Source organism: Kryptolebias marmoratus, linkage group LG16 (assembly GCF_001649575.2).
Source record: "Kryptolebias marmoratus isolate JLee-2015 linkage group LG16, ASM164957v2, whole genome shotgun sequence".
In the NCBI taxonomy this organism is placed as follows: domain Eukaryota; kingdom Metazoa; phylum Chordata; class Actinopteri; order Cyprinodontiformes; family Rivulidae; genus Kryptolebias; species Kryptolebias marmoratus.
The window spans coordinates 3,634,883-3,653,755 of NC_051445.1; the positions used below are offsets into that span (position 1 = coordinate 3,634,883).

Sequence of the window (18,873 nt, forward strand, 5' to 3'; positions counted from 1 at the left end):
CCCCCCCCCCCCCCCTCCCGCTCCGTTTCCTTACTCCTGTTGCTGCCTACCTCGCTCACCTGTCCTCGTCTTCACACCTTTTTTCTCTTTTCGGCCACTTAAACTCGCCGATATTCTTACTTCTGTGAGCTACCGATTTGTTGTCAAAACAAAAAAAAAAATCCTGACAGTTAATCCTCAGATCTTCTCTCCTGATACTGTGACTGAAAACTACACAAGGGAGCAACCACTGACCTGTAATATTTAATAATCAATGATTCAGGAGAGGTTTTAAAAAATGAAAAATGCAAAAAAATATTTATATAGCACATTTAAAAGCTGCTGAGAGCTTTGCGGTATGATTAATTGATCATCCCTGGGTTAGACTGATAAAAAAAACTGATTATTGTAAATGCTTCTTAAGTTTAGGCCTATTTGTTTTCACGATCAGTTAATTGTAAAGTAAAACGTCAGATTTAGTTGTTTTAAATGCCCATCATTGTTAAACCAGTTAATTAAGTTAGTGTTTAGTACTTTTGTGGTTTAGATTGAAAGTTTATTCTTTAAAGCCATTAGCTAAACTGCCACAGTGCTATTATTTGTAACGGAAAGAGATGTTGTCAGAATGTGACGAACTCTCAGTTGCTTTTTGTCGAGCTTTTTAAGATCTCCAAAGTTTAGTGAAATGAATCGGTTTACACTGGTTGCTTCTTTCTTCCTTCTTGACGTTTAACTCTGTAGATGATCTCACCTTGTGCTTTCCTCATATAAACACTTGCTTCTTGTGTTTAAAAAAAAATGCACAGAGGAAACATTGAGCCAACTTTTCTGCTTAAAGGTTGGCAGATAATTGCTTCCACGATAAAAAGAATACAGTTTCTGTTCAGAAATTTGTGTCCAACATGGAGGTTGGCTTTAAAGTAACCTGATAAAACTAAAGATTTTTTATTGGGAGCCATTTAAAACGGCTCCTCTTCCCTTTTTGCTCGCACTGTTAGTATCTCTGCTACCTCCTCCTCCTTCATCGGCTAGCTACCTCTTCTAGAAATCTTCCTCTTGCTGCCTGCTACCTCTCACACCCTGTTGCTGCCTCTCATCCACCTTTCCTCCTTTTCTGTTCGTGTGCGACTGCTCTGCCGCCGCCGGCCTGCAGGAAGAAGAAAACAAGCGTTCGTTCACGTGCGCTCTCATTCGCCTCACCCTCCTCTCCTGAGTTGAACATCTTCCCAGGCTTGTGATGTACCTTCACTCAGATAAGATAAATCCCCCTAACATATATTATCTTTGATGAATCTGTTTTTTTGTGTTCATGGTGATGTATTTTTAAGGAGATTTTTTGTGTAGATGAACGTTTTCTCTGTTTGTAGCATTTGTTTTCTTTTTTTTTCTTTTTCTTTTGTATGGGGTCTGTTGGTACTTGGACCTAGACACTGTCAAATAAACTGTTTTCTATAATTATGATGCCTAACTTTTACTGTTTTCTTTTCTCATCCCTTTGAACAATCAGACACTTTGAAGGCTTCGCTTCAAGGTTCACAACAAAACAAGTGTAACACATACCTGCAAGTATTTAACAAATAAAAGTGCAAAAGCATACAGTAAATTATGCAGAAGTAAAATACGTATAAGTGTGAAATGTGCAGATGTATAAAAAGGAAGAGAGCAGAAGTTAATGATGCTCTACATTCATGTCTTCATAAAGAAAGAAAAGTAAATAAATCTTTGTTACATCTGATCTAATTAGAAGTTTTAAGCATTTTAACCATTTTCACATTCTTATCTCCTGCCGCCATGAGAGGTGGGCGATCGTGGTCTCGCCTGTGTTTTTGACTGTTAACAAAATATCACCTGAACCACGGGACAGATTCCAATGAAACTCACTGGATGGAAATTACAACTAATTAACTTTTGGAGGCAACATGACCGCCACCGCCAATCAACCTTAGCAAAAGTTTTAAAAAATGGCTGCAACTCATATTGAGCTTTAATTTGCTCTGCCAGTGGCTGAGAGTAATCATTGCACACGTGGAGCAAAAATGAATCTGTGCAACAACTTGGTTTAAACTTCAGCAGTGAGAAATATGTATTCCTTTAAGAATTGTCTTATATGACATAACTCTGAAGGTGAACACAAACATTTTGCGTTTTTAAATCTTTATTTATTTTGACTAAATCAGCACAATTTGACATGATATACCTGTCAAAAAGTATTTGAAAACAAAACCAGTCACTTGATGTGAATCCTTTTTAAAATGTCTGTCAGGACAGTAGTTTGTTTCAAAACCCCTTATAGTTTTATTTTTCACATAACTGCTGGATATCTGACATATTCCACGTTTTCAGAAACACATGATGTGTTTAAATGTGGCTCTCCTGTGTTTATAGATTCTATTAAATGGTCCAAAAGTTTAAGAAAGAATCTAAAATAGATTTTTTTATTTTATAAATCCAGTTCTTACATTTTTGGCGTGTCATATTTGAAAATTCGGGATGTGCACAAACAGCATTGGACTGTTCAAAAAGATCTGAATAACCATAAAAGTGTTTATTGACAGTGGGAATTTTCCTTCCTGTGTAGGTTAGTATAAAGAACAGTGTTACTCCAGTGAATCTAAACTTAATATTTTACATTTCATAGTTGAAATTTAGGACTGAAATCAGTGTTTGTGTGCATTTCAGAACCCACTCAAGTTAAAGTTTACAATGTTTTTCTGAAAAGCAGATTTTAGCACTAATTTCCTGCCTAATAAAACATATTTTCAGTAAAACGGAACAAAATTCAGTAAACTGCTCTAAAACATGCACAGAGACTTGTTCTACGCTGAAGGATTTGTACTGTGAGGATGGGAATTTATTTTCTTCTTTCTGTCCATGTTTTTCACCACCTGCAGCTCCAGGATGAGAAGCTGGATTATCTGTTTTCTGCCTTTGTGTCGGGATTACGGCCGTTCTGTGAAACATCTGCACATAATACATTCACATTGATTTTATTACAGTTTGTTGTGACTTCAAAGTGGAAGAAAAACGTTTACACTTCATCAGATCGGTTTTTTTTATTACCAGAGAGGCCAAACTTCACCTGCATGTATACATACAGGAGTTAGATTTGCATGAAGAGGAAACGATGAGAGTAAATGAGTCAGTTTGCTGTTTCGAACCTAATCCCAGCAGCCTGGCGCTATAATCTGCTGAGGGGGGATTTCTACGTCCGGCAGATTGAGCACGAGCGTGTTATTGAGCAGGATGAGGGGTCAGAGGGTGATTACTCATCCGGGGGGGTGGAAATTTAGAGCCAAATGGACAAGAAAAGGGACACAAAGGATTCTGGGTGCAGAATCGTCAGTCAGTCATCAGCCTGGAGCGCCACAAACAGGAAGTGGAAACAGTATTATACTGCTGGTAAACTCTGCAACCACAATCAGCTGCAGACTAATTAATAAAACTGCTTTAAAGAGCAAATTATTACAGAAGCTTTTCTGGAATTAGACTGTGAATTACAAATATTGACCTTTTTATGGTTTAATGATAAAGCCACCTTTGTTTGTCTTTCCAGCAAAATATGGAGGAAAGTTTCAGACTTTAATCAGTCAGAAAAAATGCTAAATAATTATTATATTTTTTAAAAAGACCAGTGTTTCTGGTATAAAACAAAAGTACTTCAACAATTACTACTTGATTTTATCCCCTAGAGTTTTAAGTTTTTTTAAAAGGAGACGAATGAGGTTTGTATTTTCCTGTAAACCATTAATGACCCATTTTATAAAACAAAACTTTATTCAGAACTTTCTAATTTAGAGCAACAAAAATGTATTTTGCTTTCTAAAGTTTTGGGTCATCAACAAAATAAAATTTAAACTCTGTAAATCCTTTTAAACACAGATATGCTTTGTTAAAAAATGTCCCAATCAGAAATAAGTCATTGAGTAAGTTTAAACTAATTGATTGCAACAAAGTTCATTTCTTGTCTGATTTAAAAAAGAAAAAAAAAAAAAAGCTATAAGAAAGCTGTTCATGCTCTCTGTGGCCTGGAGGATGAAATAAAACATTTTAAAAATATTTCCTGGAAACACCTGAAGCTGCCATATTTTTAATTAAAGATATTTGAATAAAAAAAGTTTAAAATATGAATAATTTTAATGTTTTAATGATTTCCCCAGTTATTTTTACTCTGCTGTTGTAGTTTTTTTATAGGCTGGGTTATATATTTTTAAAGGTTAATGTATTGAAGCGAGTCATAAATAAAACCTGAAACACTTTCAGATGTTACTGAAGCAGTTTAATAACGCTGATGAGCAGTAAATGTTTACTGTGAGGAGCTGAGTGATAAAAGTCTCTGATTCAGGGTTCACTTTGACTCAAACCTGCAGATTGTTGCAACCAGGATCAGTTTCTAACGCAGGAAATAAAAATAAAAACAGACCTCAAGCTTCTCGACAGAATTAGCATTTTTGCTGATTCCTGCTGAGACGGTCTGACAGAAGAAGGGGTGGAGGATCTTAAACCCGGACGTTTTGACACAAACTCTGACCTTTCTCTGACAAGCCGGTCTGTTCTCACAGGAAGCTGCTGACGTCAAAACTTTACATCCATTTCTTTCTCTTTAAGGTCTTTTTACTTTCTTTTTAATCATATTCTCCTCCAGCTAGCATTGAAAACTTCTAATTAGCAATCAGACAGAGCTCAAAAATGTGCTTATTTCATTATTGTTTGCTTGCGTTTGGGAATAGATGGTGATTAGAGGTTAAACAGATGAGATCCAGGCACAGAAGCAGGAAGAACGGTTGAGCTGTAAAGAGTAAAGCTCATCACTTGTGACAGATTCAGAGGAGAGGGAGCAGCCATGTTAATTATAAAACATTTTGGAGACTTTTTTCCATAATTAACATGGCACTCGTTTCCTCAGCCACCCAGCACACCTTGTGGACACGCAGACTTATATCTGATCATTTTTCAAATACAGAGAGGTAAATGTCAAAAACTAAAAGACAGGAAATAGTGACAGAGTCTCTTCAGATTTATAGGATAACTCTCTGTGCATCGAGATGTGACTCCTTTCAGAGGCACCACACGTTCCACACTGACCCCCCAGGTATCGCCCGCCATGCTGTTTTTACCTCATGAAGCAGGGGAGCATTTGAACAACACTCTCAGAAAGTAAACGTTGGATGAAAACAGGGAAACAAACACAAAAACGGCTACAACTCCGTTTTACACAAATATTGGACGAACATTTGGTGCGTTTGTAGATGAGACTGATCCCAACTTTTACTCTGAGCCATGAACAGATTTTAGTAAATCTGTGTTTAAAACTTTGCCATTAACTATTGGAATTGACTCTGTTAGCAAAATATCTCCTGAACCAGTGAACAGTTTGAATGAAACTTTCAGAAAGCAATCATTGGGTGTAAATCCACAGCAAATAAAATTTAGAGTCGATGCAGTTCAGCTGCCACAGCCACAGACCTTAGCATAAACGGCTAAATGTCAGTGAATTTGACAAATATTAAGCTGAAATATGATGAGGCAGTAGCTGAGTCATTCACAACACACACGCCAAGCGCTCAGAGATTACTCTTAATGTTATTTTTAAGGTTTAACCAAAATGGTTACAGCTCCATCATTTCTCAGCCTAAGACGATCTTAGTCTAAAACTCCGTCCTGAAAGGCAGCGGGCGATATGCATTCCTTCGGACTCTAGGGCCTTTAATTTTCATGTACTACTGGAGTTTTTAATCTGTCTGAACACATCATCTTCATGATCCATTTTTTTACTGCTCTGAGGTTATTCTATGAACTTTTAGAGTCGGACATGAGTCAGTGTGAACATCCGGCCCAGTCTTCATCAGAGGGGGGTGTTCTGATGCCTCTCTGTCTGTGAATCAGTAATCTTACCAGTTAGTTAAACTTTAATAGTTGCCCAGTTTTTCAGTCTCCAAAATATCGACTTTAGTCATGCAAATCCCTGTGGCTGTTAGCAAAATATCTCATGAGCCAATGGGCAGGTTTTAATGAAGCTCTGAAAATAATCGTTGGTTCAACGTCTACAACCAGTTGGAGTCAACCTGAACAAACACAGGAATGTCTGTCTCTCAGTCAGTTTTACAGATATTGAGCTTGAATTTGGTGTGGTAGTAGCTGAGCATCACCCCCCCATCACTCTGAGGGGCGGGCGTACAGATTGTACAGAACCTTTATTTGAGACTTTGGAATAAAAGGTGACGAGTGATTTACATTCTGTCACAGAAGGTTAGCTTCATTTTTGTTTTTTTGTTGACTTTGCCATCATTATCTCCCCTCAGACTTCTACACGTTCATTTACGAATCCATCCTAGTCCTGCCGCCCCCTTATCTATAATCAAAGATGTCACAAAGACAGTCCAGTCCCAGCCTGCGCTCCCAGGACTTTATTTCTTTATTTCTTTCTGTGTCTCCTCGGTTCACACAGAACTTCTCCCCTTCCGCTCCATCTTCCTGGAATTTGCTGAAGCAATAACTTAAACTGTCCAGTTTGGTCCCTCTGGGATATTTTAAATAAAAAAAAAAAAAAAAAGAAGTAAATGGAAAAATCATCATTTCAGACCTGTTTTGCTTAAACTCTGCTCCCTTTTAAATATCGTGATAATGTTTTATGGTTGTTGTCTTGTTGTTTTTATGTAACTGATGTTTTGTGTTACAGGTCTCTCTTGTAAATAAGACTACCTGTCTCAGTGGGATTACCTGTCTAAGTAAAAGTAAATAAATAAAATGAAACATTCTGTTTGTTGTATTCAGCATTATGGCTGATAAATGTATGTCCACATGTTGTTAAATGCTTATCATCCCTATGCAGCAGTGACTGATGGTGTGAAATCCTGTTTTAACACGGCCAACATCCGTCGTTTTCTGTTCTGATACACGTTTTAACCGCTGACATGTCACCTCTGTGTCTGCATGGTTATAAGGGCTTAAATGTTGCTGCAGCGTGCGTGTGTGTGTGTGCAGTCACAGTGCATCGTCATGGCTGTTTGCATGTGTGTGTGTCATAAAAAATGAAGGAGGAGTAAGTAGGCCAGGGGTCCACAGCACGACAGGAGCCGGGGAGGTAAAGAAGACAAGTAAGGTCTCTCCCTTCTCCTCCTCATCCCTTTTCTTTTGTCATCCTCATCATTATCATTAGAGTTGTTGTTTTATCTCTTTCCTTCTGACTGATGTGGAGTTACACTGAGTAATCGACACATCTCTGGTTCATCCAGTTTTATGTCTTCTGGTCCATCCAGGATGCAGTCTGTAGATACATTGATGCTCCTGATGCAGTCACTGATTGTTGTACACCTGCAGCAGATTTCTCTTTTCTCTGGGTTGACTTGATTTCGGCACTGAGCTGCTCTTTAAGTAAAATCTAGAGTTAACGTGCAGATTTTTAAGACAGCAATGATTCAGACTCAGTAAACATGAAGTTTCTGTGAGATTCAGAGCTAATTATGTTTGTTTAAGAACCTAATCAGCACACCTTCGAGTTTGCCTGGTAATAAACAATCCTTTTGTAAAGCTTTTTCTATATTTTTGTGCCAATGCACATGAGAAAAAGCAAAAAGTCCTAACAACAACAGCATAAAATATTTTATTTCTTAGCCACAGATCACTACAGCATGTTCGTGATTTATTGTTCCTGTGTGGGAATGTAAAAACTGAAGCCTTTCTTTGAAAGTGTCGGACTTTTTACAGTCTGTTTTGAGGATTTCCATGTTAGCGCTGAGGAATTTAAACCCTTGACATTATAATATAAAACTCACTCATAATGATTGTTTTTGAATCTCCATAAATTAGCTCTAAAACATGAGTTAGAGTTTATGTGATAGTTGTAGATCATGCCTGACGTTTGCACAACAACCAGGAACAAAAACAAGTTCAGGAAAAAAAAGTTCTCATGTGTTTTATGATGTTTTTTATGTCTGATACAAAAAGACAAGAACAGGGTGAGCAAAGATCCCAACCAGCAAAAATTTATCCAGATTAACTTAAAAATATTCAACTTTAAAAATTCACAGTTTGAGTCATAATCTGATGTGAGCTTCTAATTTAATCCAATCCTTTGTGCAGATTCCTAAAAACAGAAATAAATTTGTTATTTAATGACGTTTATTTGCTACAATCATGAATAAATTCAAATCATTTTTAATTAAAAATCATTGGTTCTTTTATTTTTCTTTCGTATTATAAATTATGATCATAAAAACTGTTTCAGCTGCAGATATCTGGCTGTAGGAAGGAAGGATTTTTATTATTCTGTTTGCACAAACAAAGCAAACAACGACACAAAAGAATGAGTGGTGAGAGATGATTATTGCTTTATTACTTTAATATTTGATGAATAAGAAACAAAAAACTTTCATCTGAATAAAAAATGATTTTTAAGAAAATAAAAAATAAAAGTTCAGAGCAAGTAGAGGAACAGAAAAAGGATATTTATGGTTAAGGTTGTGCGCCGTAATTTTTAAAACATGGGGAATTGTGTGTGTGTGTGTGTGTGTGTGTATGGGGGAGGGGGGGTCTTTTTTCTGTTTTGGGGGCAGGGATTAAATGACCTTAATTCATTGTTGATGAACTCTGTCCCCTCTTTAAACCAGAGCATCTGGATGGTCTCAGCAGCTCCCTGAATAACAGGTGATAAAACTGTAAGAAACATTAATCCTAAATCATGAAAACGACACATTTTCACACAGAAGAGACGTCTGCTCAGGCTGCGGGTTTCTGAAAACACAAAATTTTCACACACAAAGAAAACAAGGTTATATTCAACATCATAATGTTAATGTTTTACATTAGGACGAGATCAGAAATCAATATTTTGTGTAATATTCCTGTTTTTAATCACAGCTCTCCTGCTGGAACCTGGTGAACACAATCAGATGTAAATACAAAACTTTATTTTTGGCCTCATTGGACATTTTGTTGATATATTAAAACAAACGTAACATCAGTTTTAACATCATGTTTAAAGCTGTTTAATAAAAGTTTATTAAATTGTCAGGAAATGTAGGATTTTGGGACAATAGTTGTAATTTTTTGTGTGTGTTCTTGAGCTTTTAAGTTAAATTTCTCTGAATTTCATGAAATTATTGCAAAATGAGTGATTATCAGCTTCAACGTGATAAAATTATGAACAGAAACAAACAGACAGAAAGGACTTTCACAAAGGGAAATACAAATACAACAAAACATCATCAGTATGTAAATGACACATGATGTGATTTATCGCTATTTTGGGTTTATTGTTTTCATGTTTTGTCTTTGTAGTTTCTGCTCCTTGTGTGTTTGTATCCTGTCATTCTTCTCTTGTCCTCAGTTTATCTCTTGTTTTCCTGCCACGCTCGTCTCCACCTTCTCAGTTATCACTCACCTGTGCCCACCTCCCCTAATGACCCTCTGCTGTTAAAACCTGGTCATTTCCTTCATTTAGTTGCTGGCCCGTTGTCCCTTATGTCTTGCAGTTTGTGTTCTTTACATTTTGGATTTTTGTTAATGTTTCATTTTGCTGCCTCCTCAGCTTTTTGTTTTTATTTCTTTTTATTTAAAAAAAAATATTTTATTTCTGGGATCAAGATGAGTCTGTGCACTGGGTTCGCCACAATCTCCACCCAACCTGATATATTTAGTGACTGTTTTTAAAGGCCTAAACTATATTCCATTGAAAACAGTTTAAAACAACAACAGTTTGTTTCAGAGCTGAACAAAGTGCTGTGATGAATATCTGCAGAAACAAGCCAGCAGCAGGCCAGAGTTCTGTAAGAAGTCTGATTATTTTACGTCCTAACAGTGTCAAACCCAGAGAAAAGTGTAATGGACATCATGTTTTGTATTAAAGCTGTGAGGCAGAAGAAAAAGAGACAAAATGGGAAAAATTCAGGAGGCAGAGAACAATTGAAATATAGAATGTAACGACAATAATACAGACTCGAACAACTTTTGTTATTGTTTGTTATTGTTGCTCCGTCCAGTGTTTCTGTCAGTTCATATCAGCTTTATTCTGAGGAATAAAAGCAGATGAAGCTGAACCGAACCCGAGTGTCAGCTGTGTGGATGTTATCATGGTCAGAGTTATTAAACCGATGCAGGTGTGGGTTTGTGTTCAAGGAAAAAGGAACAAAGAGACCTCCTTTTGTATTTTCTGGAATTATTTTAAGGGAAAGGTCATGTTTTCAGATGCAGTTTGTGTAGCATTTAATATTTTCTAAACGGGAGCTTCAGAAATGTCCTCTTGACCTACTTTTCACAATCCACTGAGCATGTTTTCTTTTCCAGTAAACATTTCATTAGAGAAACCAAACAAATCTGGTTTTACTTCTGCTTTCTCCCGCATAAAACCATCCAGATACGAACATACACACATACAGTTTGCTGCATATATAGTAATGTAATTAATATGCACACACGCACACACACACGCACACACCCACACACACACAGAGAACATCCCCTGTTGCCCAGCCCCTTTCTCTTCTTTTTATGCTTTTTTTTTGTGTGTGTGTAGAAGAATGCCCACGACCCCCACCACGATCATTACCCCGGGGCTCTTGGGCATTCATCGCCATGTGAGCAGACCCCCCCTCAAACACCCCCTCCGGACACTTCTTCCCTTTTGTTTGCTTCTCTCTGTTACACCATTAAACGGGCTTTTTGATTACATATTTGTCACACATAAAATTATTCTTTTTTCACTTGATATTAAATGTCCCCGTCTTCCTCAGTGATGGAAGGATGAAGCGGAGGTGAAGCTTCCTTAAATCAGGCTGATCCCCCCGAGGGGGCAGGGAGTGGGCTCTTCTATTGAGATCTGACACTTTAAAATAAATGACCAAAACCTCTGGGAACAAAAGGGAAGGAGGTGGGATGGAAAAGATTTTGGAAAAGGAAAGAGGAAGAATAAAAAAAAATAGAGTTGAAGATAAAGGATTATGATCTTACAAGGAGGATAAAAACTGTTGAAGGTACTCAAAAAAATCCTAAAGTAAGAAACAAAATCCACAATATTTTATCTTATAATGATGGTTAATGAGTCCTTAAACTAAAAATCTGTAAGCAAAGTTGGTGGCAACTACACTAGGGTTTGTTTACCTACAGAAACAGCTGAAGTGACTGAAAAAAGGTCAAATATAAACTTAATATGAGTTATAACCAAGTTTGTGTTGGCTGATGTTGATTAGCTCTTAATTGTCAATCAGTTACAGCTCTAATGATTACTTTCTGTATTTAATTCAAATCAGTCCAGTGTTTTAGGACATATTTTGCAGGGTTGATGCCACAGTTTGAGGCACAGATCTTGAACAGTGAGTTTTAGCTCACAGTATGTGTTGGCAATGACTCTTATTATGAATAATTTTAATGGGCACTAATTTCGGGTGAGCTTCTGGTGTGGGGGAGAATGGCTCCTTCCGGGTTCAAAGAGGGTCAAAGTGGTTTTATAATGTAGAAGATGAAGGAGGAAAAGGAAAACAAGAAAGCGTGAAAGTGGGCTAAAGTTTTAGAGAGAAAAAAAGGATGGAGGAAGAGGAGGTGGGAAGAGCCTTGGGGAATGAGGGAGGGAAGAGGGGGGCGGGGGTGAAGAGGAGGAGGAGGGGGTTCCTCCTCCTCAGAGGATGAGAAGGCTGCTGAGCGCGCGCTGCGTTCGTCTCCCTCTCAGCCACACAAAGTGCCAAAGCACCGATCCGCTCCGAGCCGAGCCGAGTCGAACCTGCGTCTGTGCGACCCCCCCTCCCCCCGCCTCCACCACCACCACCTCCTCACCCTCACCTCTCCGCGCGCCGCGTTTGGAGGCGATGGAGCCGTGAACCCGCCGCAGAGCCGCTGAACACCGAGCTGCTATGGAGGAGAAGCGCGGGGAGGCTGGAGTCTAGACCGCACTCAGACCCACAGATCCGCCAGTCCGGAATACTTCCTGCAAGATCCGTGCAGTCAAACAGCAGAAGCAGGTTTTTTTTTTTTTACTGATTGTCTGATTGTAGCAGCGCACAGAAGAAGGATGCGGGGACAGAAGGAGACGCGCGTTTGTTCGGGATGCTGGAGACAAATGCTGCTGTGGTGCGTCCTGGCTCTGCACCTGATCCCGCAGCCCGTGCACGGTAAGAACCCGGCCTCCCTTCTGCACACAGAGCATTCACAGGCAAAGGCATTCACAGGAATGTTCCTGCTGCAGCAGCACATCCTCTCAGAGGATTCAGGGGACCGAAACACACTCCCCCAGGGCAGCCAGAAACCAGGTCAGGCAGCCTCTGATTGGGGGTTAGGAAGCGCCTCACTCCCACTGGGTACTAATGAACCTCTGCTTGGTAAAAAAAGCTGCTAAATTCCTCACAATATCACGTTTGTAAACGGAAACATGCAATAGTATTTTAAAAATATGGTTTAGGAATATTTTACTTGATATTTTTAAATCCGAATGTGTTTTTTAATTGATCCAAAGGAGACACAAACAGAGGGACTGGAGTCCCCTCAGAGGCAAGATGGAGATTCCACAGGGGACTAAAATGGACATAAATCAAATTTAGGTCAGAGTGAAGACACAAGTGGACATAATTTATCAGGGGAGGTAACAATGAGGTCAGTCTGGACACAATGAAAACGGAAAGAAAGGATTTGAAATATCCCATGCCCTCTGCTGAAGAAGCCTGATGTGAAAAGACCAGATCTTAAGAAATAAAGATAATTAAATCCCTGCCATCTTCGTCATCTGAGTGCAGATGGGTTTCATAACAATGTGATGTTTAAACACAGGTAAACTCACCCATCCTGAAGGAATACTGATGGAGAATGAAGACAAAGGCATTTTAGAAGCACAGTGAAAGCAGTTCACTGTGTTACTCATCTGCTGCAGGGATGTTTTTCTTGTAGGACCTCAGATTTGTGACAGAATCCAGATGATCAGGGGTGCTTCTAGGGGGTGGCACGGAGCGGCAGCTCCCACTAGAACAAATGTCTTGCCACCCCTGTTCCCACAGGATTTGTAGGCTCTGTTTTTTTTACATTTTGCACAGTGTTGAAAGTCAAGGCCACCTCCACAGAACTTCACCGGGGGAGACGGTTTTCAAGATCCCCCAACCATCAAGTGCCAATACAATCTGATAAACAGTGCTCAGTTAAGTGTTGTTTCCTAAAAATAACCTAAATGCATAAATTTAAATCCTAAAGTAAAACTTTTCCTGCAACAATAAATTTTGCCCCCCCTCCTGATGGAACCTCACGCCACACCTTTGCCACCTGAAGGAAAAATCTTGAGATGCGCTGCTGGAGAAGATGCAGCAGGCCGGATCCCTGAAGGCACGCCGGCACCACAGCTTCACAAAGGCGAGGATTAGGGTCGAGGAGGGGGGGCTGATGAATAATTCATGGAGGGGGGCTGAGAGGACATTCTGATACACACAAAAAAACAGTCGAGTAAACGCTGAAAACGGACACAGGCACTGTCTCTTTGTCTGAGATTTATTGCGCGCGCAGGCTGCATTACTGTCAGATTAACGAAGCAGGAGTGTGCACGAGATGGAATCAGTCTGGCGTTATAATCAAATATAATCTGTCCCGTTGGTCTCAGGCCGCTGGCTGAAACCTAAAGGATTTATATGATTGTATTTTTATTGCGCTTGTCTGGTTTATTTAAAGGGCCGGTGAGCTGATCTTCCTGTGAGCCAACATTTGGTTCAGCATCAAATTATGACGTTTTTTTAACTGATTTCAAGTGATTTTATTTTCCAAAATAATTGCCTGAGTCATGTCTTTACTTCTGTAAGATGATTGAACACCTAAGCATTTTTATACCCACATTAGATCCAAGGTTTTATCAAGATATCAAGAATTAAAGGCCTATCATTCCTTGAAGAAACATATATTTCCTGCCTCATTTCCTGCCAGAGGTTTAGGGTTAAGAATGACAAACCTTGTCATCATGCTGTGTGCGATCGTATGCATGGATGTGTTGTGAATGACTCACACATCAAATTTTAGCTCAATGTCTGTAAAACTGACTAAATTAAAGCCATGTTTGTGGTTTCTAAGGGCAGTTGGCTGTAGTGGCCATCTTTATTTGGGGTGCCTCCAAAAATCAGTTGTATAAGTACATCCAATGATTATTTCCTGAAAGTTTTATTAAAATCTGTCCTGTGGTTCATGAGATATTTTACTGACAGACAGAGTTGACTCTAAGCAGTTATGCACAGTTCTTGTGCATTCTGTTAGTGCTCAGAATATGCCTTGAAGTTCACTCTCACCTAATATTACCACTCCAAATTTTAAATCAATATCTGTAAAATTAACTGAGTTGTAGACATTTTTCTTTTTGTTCAGGTCTAATGGCTGTGGCAGCCATCTTGAATTGGGTTGTTCAGTGATTCATGAGATACGTCGCTAACAGACGGACACACAAAAACGAGTCGGCCTCTGGTTTTTGGCAGTAGGTGTTTGCAGCAATATGCCAGGATATGAAAAGCTTTGTTGTTGTTTTGCCTTATTTGCCCTGAATGCCCTTATTAAAATAGTTTGAATTCACTTCCATAAAAAACAGCTGAATGAATTTGACAAAAATGTGACATTGCTTTCATTAAAAACAATAAATTGATTTAAAAAGAAATAATGATCATCTTCCACACATAATTTGTGACAAGAAGTGCAGCTCAGATCAGTCAGGCCTACAGACCATAAAACCAAACAGAAAATCTACATTTGTACTGTGAGTAAAAAAACACAAAGGGATAAAAAGATTTATCACAATAAATGAAATATGTACTGTCATGGATTTCTAATCAGACGTATTGGAGCGGCCATTTTTGATCAGGAACACAAACAGGAAGGAAAGAACACTGTAAAGGAGGGATCGATTATATTTTCTACACTGGTTTAGATTAGAACTTTAATTGTTAATCCTGATCCTGTGTAACTGCTCCTGAGTTCAGATTTTGTATTTAAATCAGTACTTATCTCATTTCAGTAACTTTCAAGGAGGTTATGAGTTAAGATTACTTCAGAAACTAATAAAGAGATTTTGATGAAATTTTCAGGAAATGTTGGGATTGTCACAAGAAAAAAAATTGATTAAATTTTGGTGGTGAGCCACAATCTGGATTGGACTAGTTTTTAATAACGCTATGACCTTAGTGGAGGTTTGATTTCTGGTAATATCATGAATTTCGTTGCAGAAAAGTATTTATTGGCATGCTTTGCTTTTCTGATACAAGTGAAATGTCACTAATAGTTTCTTTTTCAAGACTTGAGTTTTACTGTAAAGCTCAAAATGGACATGCAAAATACACCGGAGGGGGTATCATATAATTCCTTTACATAAATATAGAATAACTCAATATCAGGCATTAGTTCCTGTAAAGTTATATAGATTTCACTGGAAGAACAACAAATCCCTGTAAGGAAGCCTTTCTTTCCTCAAAGATAAGAAAAATAAGCTTATATTTCTTTACTGGCAGAGTTCCTGGAGTCGGTGATGGCTGATCGACATCCTAGGCACACAATTTGAACATTTCAGCAGCTTTTCAGCATTTCTAAAACTAACCCTTGCATTGATACAAAGACACAGAGGGAGGTGTTTAGCTTTTTTAAAACTTAAATGTTATTTTTCTCAGTTTAAGTGTGTGACGTGACTTTAACATGTTTGAGACTTGATGACTGTGTTAGTGATTCTGTGAGGCTAAAGGACAGTCATGCATGAACAAAAGCCTGAGGTTTATCTTCTGGGCACCATGAATATAAAAATGTCCCCTGTTAAGCAGTTTTTTAGGTCACTTCTGTCTTGACCGAAATAAAGGATGGACTGACAGTTTAAAGCTATTTATCCTGTGTTTGGGGCTCAGAGCAGGTTGTTACAATACTAAAATCGTCCTTATGTCAGTTTTAGTCTGAATTTGTCTTCCGGTGCGTTTTTGTCACTCGTCATCTTTGTTGCAGCATGAATTTGCTGTCAGTTCCAACTCAGGTGCATTTACGGTGAAACAAAAAGAGGCTGGCAGATCTGGTGCAGACAGCAACCTTGGGCTAACCCCCTCCAACACATCTCCTTCGCTTCACCGGTGGAGTGTGGCGGCGGCAGCTTGCCCCACATCTGCGAGCGAACGGATCCTGCCGGCCTGAGCAGAGTACCCTCACTCATTCCCTCAATCTTTTTTTCCCCTCCTTCTTGTGTAATTTAATCCACCGCTCTCTCTGTTTAATTCTGATGGCGTGCAGCCGTCCCTCCCCTCCCCCACGAGCAGATAAGGTGATGGATGGAGTAATGCCGTCCAACGCTCGGTGCGGCTCAGAAACTCATGGATGTCCTCTTGTCTCACCCTCTGTGTCTTCTCTCCTCTGGCCTACTGACATTTATATCTGCTGGCTGACATATTTTTAACGTGCAGCTGGTTAATCTTTAAAGCTGCTCTTTGCAAACTATGAAATCAAACATGAAAAAGGTTCCTGAACTATATCGAGGGGGGCAATCTGAAAGAGTTTACTCCAGTAGTTTTCCAGTGGAAAAGCGGGTAAGCACTCAGTGTAAACAAAGCACTTTTATTTGCATACTTTACTCAACAAATTTGAGCTTAAATACGTACCAGTACATCAAAATTGTCAGATTTCTCGATTTTCAGTCACTTCGGCTGTTTTCGTGGGTAAACAAACACGCGGGAGTTGGCAGTCGTTCCCAAATTTGTGGTTTAAGGACACATTAGCCATCAGTATAAGTAAAGAAATTGTGTAAATTTTGTTTCTGACTTTAGGATGATTATTTTGACTGATGTTTAAGCCATTTCAATGAGTACCTTTAAGCTAAACCCTTCTTCCGAGGAACTACAGTCCTAAACCAGTCCTGCCTTTTTAAAGTAGAAGACAGGGGGAGGAAACGAATCAACGGCAATTAGAACATTTACTCAGTTTGCAGCTCTGGCTATTGATGAAGAATAGCTTTGTACTCACTCACCCGCCTTCCTTTGGTCTCCATGGAAACCGTGCACATCCCCTGACAGCGGCCAGCAGCGCAGTGTGTTCATATCGCTGCCATAATGTGTTTGAGCTATGAATTTCATTAAGCTCCCAATGTTTTTGGCACAAGCTCACATTTCATGCCAAACTGGGTGGCTCTTGGGATATTGTATATGTGTATGTGTATGTGTGTGTGTGTGTGTGTGTGTGTTTAAAGCTACCGACAATGGGTGTAGTCCATCACTCCCAGCTCTAATTTGAAGATGATATAATTATTCATACTGGTGTATTCATTATTTCTGCATAATGATTTCATTCTCCATACAGGGTGTTAGCTTTTCAGCTAATTATAATCCGCTGGGTGTGCAGACAACACGCTTTCACATCAGAACACCAGGTGGATCCTCTGACAACGTCAGTGTGTGTTATTTTTCTTTAGCTTTGCAGCGAGGACCACACCAGAGTGATGTGGGTTAATTGGCTTAATTAGAGTTAAAGATTAGAGAATGAGGGTCTGGGTAGATTGGAAAGGTGAGACTCATATGGGGATCATTTGATTGGTGGTGAAGGAGACGGAGATTCAGGGTAGGGGTTCTGTCTAATAATTGCGTTTAAACCTGAGATGGCACCTTAGATAATGATAGAAATGAAACAATGGGTAAATAGATGTTGGTAGTAATATGGGATGATGATAAAGCATTAAAGAATGATGATGTATTTGATTGTTTTATTGAATCAAACTGGACTCTATTTAAATGACTGATGAGGAGATAAGGGGGTGACATAAAGACGAATGAATGATTGGCTAAGTGAGAGAGAGAAACCAGGGTCCACAGGGTGAAACAAACTGTGGTGAATGAGTGAACCGGCTCTCCTGGTGATTAAAAGTGTGGCTGAGGTGTGGCCCTCCTCACAAACACGAGTTAACAAGTTAACATCACATTTTGGTATTTGGTAAAGTTCAGTCTGCCTCCATATTAAAGTTTTCTTAAACTCTTGCTTAACAACCAAAAGCAGAGAAAAAACCTTTGTTTTTTTCTGTGTATTTTTGGGTTTTCATGCTTTAAAAATTAAAGCGCAGACAGGATGGATTGTTGGTGCTTCAAGTTAGTCAAAAAAGTAATTTTCAGTATTTGAAGAACTAATAGTTTGATAAGTAGCTATATATATATATATATATATATATATATTTGGTTCAGGCTGTTTTAGTCATAAAAACCAAGAAACTAAATGAAGCTAATAGAAACTCTTCAGTCTGTGAGAAATATTTGTTTTAATTGTTGGTGGCTCTACGGTGCCTCTGTTTGTTGGGAAACTTAGTATCCTAATCTCATTTGTTAATATCCTCCCACCTGGCTCCCGACCAGCTGCTGACTCCTCTGTGCTGCAGGATTCAGGCTGCACACGTTACATGTTTACATGTTCACCCTTTTAGATGCACGATAACAACGTAACACTAGTCTGATTTGGTGCTGAGATTATGTTATTAGAAATGAAACATGGAGACTAATCCAGAGCAACAAAACAGTAAAGAATTTCTAGAAATTTTAAAAGCTGATCAAACGTCTAGCATAAACTTTGTAATCTAAACTAAGAAACAATGCCAACATTTTGATGTTTAAACTGTGTAAGAAGTGGAAAGAGAACCAAGATTAAAATAAATGCTAAAGCTGCTGTCAGTGGCTAATTACACACACATTTGTGTCTGTCAAACAGCTGCTGTGCAAAAACTATAACTTAGATGTTATGAATTCTTGAACTCTGAGCAACAGAAGACACTGAAGAATGTATATGTGAATTTTTATGTTTTTTTAGTGTTTTATGTAGAAGATATTAAATAAACCCTTCATCTTTTGAAGAGAAATCTAAATTAAAACATAACTGAAGTGAAAGTCTGATTGCATTTTGGACCTATAGCAGTGAGGGACACACTGGGTGAAAGAAAATAAGCATCCCTACAGT

General features: G+C 38.7%; 2 protein-coding genes across 11 annotated transcripts in view; both read left to right on the plus strand.

Annotated features, from left to right (window-relative positions):
- The window catches only part of smarcc1a (SWI/SNF related, matrix associated, actin dependent regulator of chromatin, subfamily c, member 1a), a 19,729-nt gene extending 18,292 nt beyond the window's left edge, over positions 1-1,437 (plus strand). For both annotated transcript variants that reach the window (XM_017428611.3, XM_017428613.3), the window contains exon 28: positions 1-1,437. This exon is cut by the window's left edge and continues 1,470 nt beyond it. The gene's annotated coding sequence lies outside the window, so the exon portion shown is untranslated.
- Positions 1,438-11,586: 10,149 nt separating this feature from the next.
- Positions 11,587-18,873, plus strand: part of cspg5a (chondroitin sulfate proteoglycan 5a) — a 44,917-nt gene continuing 37,630 nt past the window's right edge. For 3 of the 9 annotated variants that reach the window (XM_017428602.3, XM_017428604.3, XM_017428609.3), the window contains exon 1: positions 11,590-12,077. In XM_017428602.3, the coding sequence (XP_017284091.1) occupies positions 11,978-12,077 (100 nt within the window). In that variant the 5' untranslated portion in view covers positions 11,590-11,977. Of the gene's footprint in view, positions 12,078-18,873 lie in introns of all 9 variants that reach the window. The other 6 variants (XM_017428605.3, XM_017428603.3, XM_017428610.3 and 3 more) reach the window with 4 other exon arrangements.